At 43.5% G+C, this 12038-nt stretch overlaps 1 protein-coding gene across 1 annotated transcript in view; it reads left to right on the forward strand.

Annotated features, from left to right (window-relative positions):
* huwe1 (HECT, UBA and WWE domain containing E3 ubiquitin protein ligase 1) overlaps positions 1–8915 on the forward strand; it is a 62936-nt gene extending 54021 nt beyond the window's left edge. Inside the window, exons 69-83 of the mRNA XM_056302005.1 lie at positions 1013–1169; positions 1279–1411; positions 1839–2041; positions 2256–2491; positions 3281–3383; positions 3880–4029; positions 4183–4428; positions 4547–4664; positions 4781–4921; positions 5012–5299; positions 5753–5858; positions 6153–6270; positions 6381–6562; positions 6998–7188; positions 7320–8915. Coding sequence (XP_056157980.1) covers positions 1013–1169; positions 1279–1411; positions 1839–2041; positions 2256–2491; positions 3281–3383; positions 3880–4029; positions 4183–4428; positions 4547–4664; positions 4781–4921; positions 5012–5299; positions 5753–5858; positions 6153–6270; positions 6381–6562; positions 6998–7188; positions 7320–7422 — 2475 coding nt within the window. The 3' untranslated portion in view covers positions 7423–8915. The remainder of the gene's footprint in view (positions 1–1012; positions 1170–1278; positions 1412–1838; positions 2042–2255; positions 2492–3280; positions 3384–3879; positions 4030–4182; positions 4429–4546; positions 4665–4780; positions 4922–5011; positions 5300–5752; positions 5859–6152; positions 6271–6380; positions 6563–6997; positions 7189–7319) is intronic.
* Positions 8916–12038: the final 3123 nt, after the last annotated feature.

The raw sequence follows: 12038 nt of genomic DNA on the forward strand, positions 1-12038 counted from the left end.
TGAGACTGAGGCGTGAACCCAGGTCCCCAGTGGTAACTGCATTGACACAAAGCCGATGCTTAGACCGCTACACCACCGCGGACCCTTGACAGCTCGTAATTTGTGTGTGATCGTGGGCATCATGTCACTATTTATGACGTGTTGGTCGCATCATTTCCTTCGCGAAGCTCATTGCTCTGTCCTAGAAACACACTAGCGTTCTCTAGTGCAGAGTAATAGTCTAAACTTGATTATTTCCAACATGTCTGGTTACAGACGCCATTTCAGATGCACCATGACTACCGCCGCGGCGCTTGAGTATTTACAGGCGTTGGACAGCGGCGATTTTAAATTGTTTGAAAAATGGTATTAAAGTTGTTAAAATGTTAATTTTGGTGTCAGTCGTTTCTTAACAGACATACTGACATATATAATGCATTAATACCTCAATTGGGTATTTATTTTGACAGAATATAGAGTTTAAGAACCATGGGCGGTCATTTTGACAGCTCATGGTCGTTCTCATAGTTTTTAAGTTCCGGTCGTTGTTTGAGACTTTCAGTGGTTATTTTTAGTTCTTTTTTTTCTTTTTCTTTTTTACATTTCATGTTTTATAGGCCTTGTTAAGTTTGTTAGATTAGCAATATGTGTTTTCCGTTTTGTTTTTCAGGTAATATTTTCACTTTTTCAGTTTTGCTATTCAAGTTCGACTATGTCTCTCTGAAGTTTAAATAGTTTAAAAATAGTATTATAGTTGTTAAAATGTTAATTTTAGTGTCAGTCGTTTCCTAACGGACATACTAGCATATGCAATGCATCAATATCTCAACTGGGTATTTATCTTGACAGAATATAGCGTTTAAAAACCAGCTGTCATTTTGACCGCCCATGGTCATTTTAGGTAGGAGTGAAATCCCGGTTGTTTCAGTGTTAAGATTTGATATACCCTTGCACACCCAAATCTATTATCGCTCCAATAATTTAAATGAATCAAATAATTTTCAATGACAACCCTCTTCCTCCTCCTTCCAAGGTACTGACATCTCACTCGTGTTCAGAGGAGGGTCTGGAGGATGCTGCCAACATTCTGCTGCAGCTATCCAGAGGAGATGGAGCGACCAGGGACACTGTTCTAAGATTGTTGCTCAGTGGGGCCAGACACCTAGGATATACTCTCTGCAAACAGATCGGTCAGTGTCGGACCACTTAGCACAGACATCACTGCACAGATGCATACAGATGCAAATGCTCAGAATTTTCTTTAAAACCCACATTAAACCCCCCTTTTACCTTTCCCAGGCACGTTATTGGCCGAGCTTAGAGAATATAACTTAGAGCAACAGAGACGGGCACGTGCCGAGGCCCAGTCCCCTGATGCACCTCCTGAGGATTCATCACTCTCAGCCAGGCTCAAGGGCAAGATGACCAGCAGGTGAGCTGAGGGTGACTCTGGGGTTTCCCAAGAGCATTATGCTCCGATGTTCCCTGCATGACCCATCTTTATCTGGCTATGAAAAAATATCTCATTGTGAAAAATTCCTAATGGCGATGATGGGATAGGTGGTAGAACAGGAAATAGGTCAGCTGTGTAAAGTAAACTGACATTTTGCACAGCCAGACTCTCCACACAAGATTAAATGTCAAAGTAATAGATGGTACTCGGGACTACTTTTTTCCCCTAATACTAATCTGACCTATTCGCCAACATCCAGACACTATAGCTCAGATAATTCACATCCAGGTTTTTGTGTGTGCGTGCGTGCACTTGCTCATTTTTACTTGTCTTTGCATGCATTTATTTCATTAATAATGACTGCATTTGCTTTGTTGCCCATTTTCGTGTGCTGGCGGGGGCGCAGGTTTGACGGGGCAGAGAGCGTTGTGATCGTGGCCGCCCAGAAGCGTACACTGGGGGGTCGTGAGCTGCAGCTGCCTTGTATGAGCTCCCTGACCTCCAAGACATCGACGCAGAAGTTTTTCTTGCGTGTGCTGCAGGTCATCATCCAGCTCCGTGAGGATACACGAAGAGCCAACAAGAAGGCCAAGCAAACAGGACGATTAGGTAGGAGACCCACGCATAGAAAGAAGTTACATCTGTCAGTCATATAACATTAGCCTGATGACACCTTGACATCAAACTTAAGGAGTTTTTATTAGATCACATTTTTTACAGCTTTTTAATATTATGGATATTGCTGAGACAAAGCTCCATTATTTGAATTGAATGATGATTGTCCCTTCCCTCCTCCAAAATCTGTACTCCTTTCCATGGCCAGGCTCCACCAGCCTGGGTTCAGCCAGCAGCATCCAGGCTGCTGTGCGTCAACTGGAGGCCGAGGCTGACGCTATCATCCAGATGGTGAGAGAGGGCCAGCGGGCACGCCGGCTCCAACAGGCTCCCCCGCCCACCGCCTCCTCTGCCGCTGTCGCCAATGCTGCTGGATCCTCCGTGGTGGCCCCCCATGCCCCTACTGCCGCTGCCCCCCCTGCCAGCACGGCTGGCGCTGCCACGGTTAGCATGGGCTGCACTGACAGCAGGCAGACTGCTACTCACACAGTGCACACATCTAGTAGAGCCTGTTGGCAAACTAGGCCATGTTTTTACTGCATATGGTCAGTAGCTGATAGACTTGCCTACACTATAGGCAGACTACTGATTTTAGCTAGATATCAACTGTTCTATGGCAGTCGGCAACACATGCATTATATCAATATTAACTTTGTGCACATTGAAAATCCTGAGCTGGCCTGTGATTTATCAGCAGTGCTTATCGGTGTTTTGTCTTTTTTTTTTTTTTAACGTTTGATCGCTGCAATATACTGACACTGCTTTAGATGACATGAATCAGATAGCGATAAACCTCTACAGCCTGCCATTTCAGACATCTGTTGGTCAATACACTGGATACCATCCACACTGCTGACATACAGTATGTGATGACAGTCTCAGCAGAGATCCACTGCATTCCATATTAATGGCATGTCTTGTTTATTGATAAGTTCTATTAATGTATTGGTCTGCAGTGTGAATGTGCTGCCTGCTCCAGACTGTACAAACTGATCCCGTCAATATGATGTCTGTTTGCTGGCTGATATGGCTTCATGCTTTTGGCTCTTCCTCCCTATACCCGGTCCCCCTCTTCTCTTCCAGGTTTATTGGATGTGATGCAAGGCATTTAAGATTATCATTCTGATGAAAATTGGTCTCATATTAATCACCTTATCTTCCATCCCTATCTGTCCCCTGTTGTTTTCCTTCTTCTGTTGGTCTATCCTGTTGTTCCTGGTTTTTGTTCGTTAGTCTGAAGTGCCGTCGGGGTCAGAGGCTCATGCAGGCCAGAGAGATGACTCTCCCATGGATGTAGATCAGCCATCCCCTCTAGAGCAGGATGCTGCACCTCTTGGTATGACTTTGAATTTATACAATATATAGGGATGCACCAATACTGGTATTGGAAATCGGACTCATGCCAGGCTAAAATGGAGGGTCTGTATCAGAGATTTTAACCAAAACTAAAATATATACCAAAAGCCAAGCATATCATGTAATACATAAAAAAATGAAATAAAAGCAAAGTTGCTCGACTTACTGCATTTTTGCACATGGAAGCCTGCATTTCTTTAATGGTGCAAAGAAACCCAAAACTGATTGTCTCAATTATTTTACTTATTTTCCGTAGACCTACGCTCTTAGGTCTGCGCTGTTCAATAAGCGTAATGGATTGCATTGATATTCTGTATTGGCTGATACTTAAAGATTCGCACAGAGTATTGGCAGTGAAAAAGTGATACCAGGGCATCCATAACAGTACAATTGTTTTTGTATGTATCACGCGCATATTACTAGCAATGTTTGAGAGATTCTGCAACCTATATTACAACCAAATTCATTTTTTCTAGATGAAGAAGGCAATGGCCAGTCGGAGAGTGATGAAAGGCTTCCGGACCTCCCTCTACTTAGTGAGCAGCTGCTATTAGACGAGCTGTGGGACATGCTCGGGGAGTGCCTGAAAGAGCTGGAAGAATCCCATGACCAACATGCCGTACTGGGTAAGTGAAATCTATATTTAGCAATAATTTTTGATTTTTTTTAAAAAAAATTTTTTTTATCCCATATGCTTTGAAATTGAATTTTAGGTCCCCTGGAAACTTGGTTGAGTGATGAATAGTCTTACTGTCATCTTCTAATTTTCCTCTTTCTAGTTCTCCAGCCAGCTGTGGAGGCCTTCTTCCTAGTTCATGCCACAGAGCGTGAGAGCAAGCCCCCAGTGAGAGACACCAGGGAGAGCCAGCTGTCTCACATAAAGGATGAGCCACCACCACTGTCTCCAGCACCCCTCACGCCTGCCACACCCTCCTCCCTGGATCCATTCTTCTCCAGGGAGCCGTCCTCCATGCATATTTCCTCAAACCTGCCCCCTGACACCCAGAAGTTTCTCCGCTTTGCTGGTGAGTGTGCACAAAGCTATTACAATTATTTTATTGCAGTTTTTTTTTTTAATTTTTTTTATAGACAAGCAAGTTAACACTGTTGCTAACATGCTTCCATTTGCTCTTTCCATCATAGAAACCCACCGCACAGTGCTCAACCAGATCTTGCGTCAGTCCACCACTCACTTGGCTGACGGGCCTTTTGCAGTGCTGGTTGATTATATCCGCATCCTGGACTTTGATGTAAAAAGGAAGTAAGTGTGATAATGTTTCCGCTTTGTTCTTTGCCCTGTCGATGGCCTGCAGTGCATTTAGAGTTTTGAGTATTTGAAATGTTGATTTCCTTGTCATTCTGCTGTCAACTCTGCAGGTATTTCCGCCAGGAGCTTGAGCGTCTAGATGAGGGCCTGAGGAAGGAGGACATGGCTGTGCATGTGAGGAGAGACCATGTGTTTGAGGACTCATATAGGGAGTTACACCGCAAGAGCCCAGAGGACATGAAGAACAGGCTGTAAGGCACCAGTGCTCCCATGTCCATCCATTTACTTGCTCCCCTTCAGAGTCCTCAACCTTAATTGGTTTCCTCTCCCGCCTGTTCCAGGTACATTGTCTTTGAGGGGGAGGAGGGCCAAGATGCTGGCGGTCTGCTGAGGGAGTGGTACATGATTATCTCCCGGGAGATGTTCAATCCTATGTACGCCCTGTTCCGCACCTCGCCGGGTGACAGAGTTACCTACACCATCAACCCTTCATCCCACTGCAACCCCAACCACCTCAGCTACTTCAAGTTTGTGGGCCGTGTAGTAGCCAAGGCAGTCTATGACAACCGGCTACTGGAGTGTTACTTTACCCGTAGCTTCTACAAGCACATCCTGGGCAAGAGCGTCAGGTACCAGAGTCACAGTTAACAGACTTGATGCAAATGGTAGTCTCAGTGAAGCAATGTGATTGTCCAAACATGTTTGAACTTTGTTAACAATTCCAATCAGCTGTGTTTTTTTTTTTTTTTTTTGGGTGTTCCAACTCTTGTGGTAAGCAAGAAACCAATTAATAGTTTGTACCCCCCCCAAATGTAACGTATAACACTGAAAGAACATTTCAGACAATACAGATCTGTTGGTAATTGTCATGAATTGCTCATCACCCTCAAATATGTTATTCATCGTGTGACTAGATAGCAGTGTTCTGCTCACAGTGAGATGCCCTTTTGAATGTTGTTGGTATTGTTAAATGAGATCTAGAACCAAAATATAAAAAGAGATAGTCTGTGGATAAGGGTTTTATCTTCATCTATCCCCTCAGTGTCTGGTTGATTTTGAATGCCCTTCTTCGATATCCTCAGGTACACAGACATGGAGAGCGAGGACTACCCTTTCTTCCAGGGCCTGGTATACTTGTTGGAGAATGATGTATCCACGCTTGGCTACGAGCTGACATTCAGCACTGAGGTTAGTCTCTTTCTTCCCATTTAGCTTCAAGTGGAAAATTGATTCTCATGCTGCATCTTCTTAAATTGTTGAAATTGGTATGAGGTCTTCTGAGTGTGATTTGAACATGCTCCCATTCTTTCATGAAGTCAGTGAACAAGCACTTATACTACTAAGTTCTTCAAAAGACTCATTTAGAGTGTGATGGACCTAAATTGCTCTTAGTAGATGCCAGCTGTGGTCCTCAGTCAAACAGTGGGCTGAAACTCATCTCAAGAAGCAACATTAAGAGTCCTCACCTCTGTGTCTGTGCAGGTCCAGGAGTTTGGAGTGTGTGAAGTGAGGGATCTCAAGCCAAATGGAGCCAACATACTGGTCACAGAGGAAAACAAAAAAGAATACGTGCATCTGGTCTGTCAGATGAAGATGACAGGTGAGATGAAGGCTATTCAGCCTCTCAAAATTTCCCGCTTTCCTCATCCATAGTTATTCAAGCACTTGAACAGTCTGACTGAGTGTATACTTATTATGGCCGTCATTCAGGTGCCATCCGCAAGCAGCTGGCAGCCTTCCTGGAAGGTTTCTACGAGATCATTCCCAAGAGGCTGATCTCCATCTTCACTGAGCAGGAGCTGGAGCTACTCATCTCTGGCCTGCCTACTATTGACATTGATGACCTCAAGGCCAACACGGAGTATCATAAATATCAGTCCAGCTCCATCCAGGTATGAAGAGTATAAAAGCACAAAGAGAAATTTGCTGCTTATGGAAGTTATTCTTTATGTTGACATGTTTGTGCATAGTTATCTGTAGGTATCAGGTGAGAAGATTGACACCAACCTTAAAAAAAGGGAAATTTTGAAAAAGCATTGAAACTAAACTGCAAAACCCTACAAACAGAACATGCCCCCAATAGTTTCAACTGGAAACTGTTAAATCTATTTTGTTTCTCAATTTTGATTCATTTCATCAGAGATTGCCAAAGAGATTCTAGTTTTAATTTTGCATGAATGTTTTAGTTTTAATGAAATTCTTGGTATTTCAACATCACTTCATGCAAAAAAATATATTTGAATTGGTTTACACTGCTGCAAAAGAAAATTATTGGGATGAAATGATAAAGCCCTTTTTTATAGCTGATGATAACTTACCCTTTTCAGATCCAGTGGTTCTGGAGGGCCTTACGTTCCTTTGATCAGGCGGACCGGGCCAAGTTCCTACAGTTTGTTACAGGCACGTCAAAGGTGCCCCTGCAGGGTTTCGCTGCTCTGGAGGGCATGAACGGCATCCAGAAGTTCCAGATCCACCGTGACGACCGCTCCACTGACCGCCTACCGTCTGCTCATACCTGGTATAGTTGTAGCCAGCAATTTACTGTACCACACATTATAAACGCATGAAAGAATTAAATGAAACATCGTTAGCTACAAGTGAAGACCTAGATTGGTCTAATTTGTGTGTGTGTCTCTCTCTCCCCCATAGCTTTAACCAGCTGGATCTCCCAGCCTATGAGAGCTATGAAAAGCTGAGACATATGCTGCTGTTGGCCATTCAGGAATGCTCAGAGGGATTTGGACTGGCTTAAACACTGAGACTCTTAACACATACATAAATGCATACACACAATTTAGACTTGCCTACTCCTGACTCATTCATACTGATGAACCATAAGCAAACGCGTGTATACACTCACACCCACACACACACACACACACACACAGTATCCACCATCATAGACATTACTGGATTACTTGTTGAATGGCCTAGACTTACTGGTATCTAATCCATATAAAGACAACAGATAAACCAGCAAGCAAAATGAACTGATTGAAATTGCCTACTACACACAGAGCCTCATGTTGACACAACTGTGTCTCCCTTCCCAATTTAATGGCAAGTGCAAGAGTGGATTCAGAGGATAAAAATGGACTAATATAAGAGACATTTTCTCCATTTAGTTTGATTTCTCTGTACAAAAGGTTTGGGAGTTTATTATGTTTAATCTTTTTTTTTTGTTCTTCTCTGGCTGTGTACAAAAGGAGAAGGTTGTGTGTGAACAGGATGGTTATAAAACCTTTGGGGAAAAATTGTTGGTTGTTTCTTGTTGCTAATTTGTGACCTCACAAGCCTTGAAGATGGGGAACATTTTTATTGGGGGGGCAACTTGAGAAGTTTTGGAGATATTCACAAAAATGCACTTTTCAAAGTTTTGTGGCATTTTTAAGGAAGGATGGTACAAAAATGAAGAGAACTGAAGGAGCTAAAGAAATTAACCATAAATTCTAGAGTATTTTTGGCTATTAAATCGCTGACCCAGCCGTGAGCCTTTGAATCAGAGAGTGAAATAACTACATGAATAAATGCATAAAATTGAGTCCATTGTCTCTTTTAACAGTGTTTTAACAATCACCTTCGGTGAATTCACACTCCATCTAAAACTGCCAGATATAATTAAGCAGTGTGTAATCACACTTGTGAAATGTCGAAGTGCAGGTGAAAACGATCACCCAAAGTTTATAAACCCCGTGATAGGTGAACCCTTACTATCTAGGTTTTCGAAATATGATTTACTTAACAAGAACGCAATGGTCTTATCAGGCAACTTCAAATACCATCCTTTACTAATTTTCTTCTGCTCAGCCTTGTGTGAGATTAATAGTTGTAACAAGCTTCAGGCCATAGTGGTATGATCATTGATTATCCTAACGACCTACACCTCTAGGCTTAAACATGTTTATACCCAGGATTATATCACACAGTTAGCAGTGTCCTTACTTGGCCACTTGTTAATAAGCTACAAAGTGAATGTTGACTGAAGATGTCACAACCGTATTTGCTCTTTGTGCAACATGGGTAAAAACGTATTTATATGCAGTTAACTTGATAAGTGTCATAGGTGAACACGAGGTCTGCCTCTGTCTTGTCTGTGGGACCTCACCGTAAACTGACAGTTGTCACCACCTTTACCAGACAGGCAGGCTCGCAGCCATGATGTGGGTGCAAAGCTCTGTTAGGACTAGATCTCCAGTGATCACGAGAAAGATGCACTTTTAACCAACAGTTTCATTAAAATGACGAGTGCCTTCCATTACCTTCCTTCCATTAGTGTGTCCAGATGTGTCGTCATTGAGGAAAACTAATGTTGTTCGGGGGTATTTAATATCGTGTGCTATCTAACAGCCATTTATGGAACTCTAGTTCAGTGGTCTCCAACTATGTACTTAAAAAGAGAAAAAAGCCGTGTGTGTGTGTGTGTGCGTGCGTGCGTGCGTGCGTGTGTGTGTGCGTGCGCGCGTGCAGGGCAGGCTTTGATTCATGCTGAACACTACCAGCAGAATTAACCGTTTGGTTCCCCCTTTTCCTGGTCTCAAGATATGCTCATCACAGATATACATGGTCCAGTGGTTGCAGACCATTTGGCCTTGCCCTCTCTCCTCCCTCCTCCAAATCCTTGCGTGTCTGTGCAGTCTGCAACTGTCATTCCCTCTTTCCTTCAGTCCTCCTTGGTGTACCTATGCTGTGTTACCTGCTCTTGCATGCTAGATTCGTTCCACTCGTGGATACGCGACAACAGAGGAAATCGAATCAACCCCCACCCCACCCCACCCCTCGCTACTTTGCTGCGTCTGACTCGCTCCCCTCCCCCAACGGGAAGGCCACACACCGGTAGCAGAATCGCAGCATCCATGTCTGATTTGGTGTGTGCCGAGGCGTGATAAATAAAATTACCGCGCCATCATTCAGGGATTTCAGGTCCCCTGTTGTAAGCATTTGTTATATATTGGCCAGCCAGCTTGCTTGGCCCCCTCCTGGACGAGGCACAGATGCGATTTAGCATCAGAGTGCTGCATGGAGAATTTGATTCTCAGTTAAAGTAAAAAAAATAATTAGTGGTCTGCCAGGGGAATTTTCCTGGCAGAGGAATTCCACAATGCGCATTTCCCACAATTGGATTTACTGTTCTGCTGGTAATGGCGATTTCAAATTTCTTCTTTACTTTGAAACTGTTGTATTGAAACACTCAAAACGCACATCTTTCTGCCATGGCAGTAATTGAGATATTACTGGTGTTTCACGAGGCATTGCGTTTTCCCAGTCGAATATTGGTGCACTTTGTTTTCCACTCCACTAGATGGAGATCACTGGACTGGTCAGCGCGAACAGAATGTTCCCTGTCACGCCTTCTCTACGTTAATGCATTTCACTTCTAGCAAAGAGACACTCAACACTTTCATGTACTCAATTTCATATCCCTAGTACGTTTTAGGGGTGACCGCTGCAAGGATTAAAATCCTTCATATGTGCAATTTGAACTAGAAGCCCCTCATTTTGTAAGAGATACGTAGAGTGACTTTTTTGCAATGTATCAAGATATCCTGGCTTGTTTTTTTTCCTTGCTGTGGGAGAAAATAATCACGCAATGTCATTTTAGGGAGGGGGGAAAAAAATCAACTCTAAAGCCCTAGATTCAATATGTTTTGGTCCAAAACAGAAAGCCACAGGGCTGTGAAGTAGGTGTAGCCACAGCAGTCAATCCTCTTCAATGACTAGACAGATAGAGGACTGCAGAGGAAATGAGGGCCAGTGGAGTAGTTCATTAATAAGACTTTGTGTTTGAGCCAGAGAGCTCTTAGCCTAATACATTCGACTGCTGCTGCCTTCAGCATCTCTGGAATAAATCACAATATTACAGCCCTCACAAAGCAAAATGATAAAAGGCTTCTTTAGAGTGGGCCTGAAATGAGGGAGGGGACAGAATCGGTTCATTAGAGTAATTGGTTTAATGTTTCTAATTGACTGAATGGAGATGTTTTTTGTTTTTTTTATGAAAGAATTTGACGATGGTGGGGGATTAACCATTTCCTTGAAAGAATGCACCACTTCACTTCCATTCCTTTGCATTAAACTCTATGATCCTGCTCCGAGGACACGCAGGAGGAGCGTGCTTGATGGGGTCAGCCCTATGTTCCCTCAGCTCTATGTTCCTTCATGAATTGATATAGTTAGGGTTAGGGTGAGGGAACAGGGCTGAGGGAACGTAGGAATGAGGGAACAGGGTTGAAGGATTGAAGGAACATAAGAATGAGGGAACAGGGTTGAAGGTTTGAAGGAACATAGGAATGAGGGAACAGGGTTGAAAGATTGAGGGAACATAGGAATGAGGGAATATAGGATTGAAGGAACATAGGGCTGAGGGAACATAGACACGCTCCCCTGAGACCGTTGTTCATTCTAACAGACCAGTGAATATTGCACTCATCGTTTTTAGCCGTTTCATGTATATACATCAGAGACCACTTCACATTGCTTGCTACTTAAGCACATTTACTTCCATAAATTAAGAGCAGTTCATTCAGGGATGAATATCATGTTCATTTGCCAGTGTAAATTGTCCAATTTGGACATCCGAGGAGAAAAGTTCTGTTGGGTAATTTGAACGGTATTACGATCAAAAATTAATGCCATCTCAACATTTCCCCCTTCACTTGAAGCGTATATCTGGCGTATCTGTGCTCCTGTTTAACATAGCAAGAGGGAAAACATGAGCGACAGTTTTGACGGGTGTGACGCGTTTGTCAGGGGGTGTTATGTGCTGTTGGGAGGCTGTCATCACCTCCTGCTCAGCCTTCTATTTCTGCTCTGCCCGTGAGCTTGAAGACCAGGGAGAAGAGGAGCATGGATGGGTGTCAACTTGCTGTGACAGGAAGAAACAATTCCCATTAGGAGTCTCCTGAGAGTGAGGTGAAACGGTTTCACTCTTGGCTTCGGTTTCACGCTCGTTAAAGCACACTAATGTCAACACATTTCTGTTCTTACATTATGCAGCAGTACAACCACGGCTTTGATATAGCCACATAGCGTTTTGTCTTCAGGCAGACGGGTAGCATTGGCGGGGCAAAGCTGCGCTCAGCTGGACATCTGGTAGATATGGGTTGGCCTTTGGTTGCACATGTGACCCAAACTTAGCAAATACACACAGACACAAGCTCAGAGACCTCTGGCTCCGGACCCAAACCTGTAGTGACAGCTTACATCTACTGTAAAGGTCAAAGTATGTTTAACTACCCCTGTGTTTAAAAAGTGTTTCTCGCTTGTTATGTATTCACCACAATGCATCTGGACTCCCCGCTCCCCCACCAGCCCTTGGTGAACACCTTGTGGCATTTTGGAAGAAGCAAGTGGTCCATGAATCGCAGTCCA

Source organism: Lampris incognitus, chromosome 2 (genome assembly GCF_029633865.1).
Source record: "Lampris incognitus isolate fLamInc1 chromosome 2, fLamInc1.hap2, whole genome shotgun sequence".
NCBI classification, from domain to species: Eukaryota; Metazoa; Chordata; class Actinopteri; order Lampriformes; family Lampridae; genus Lampris; species Lampris incognitus.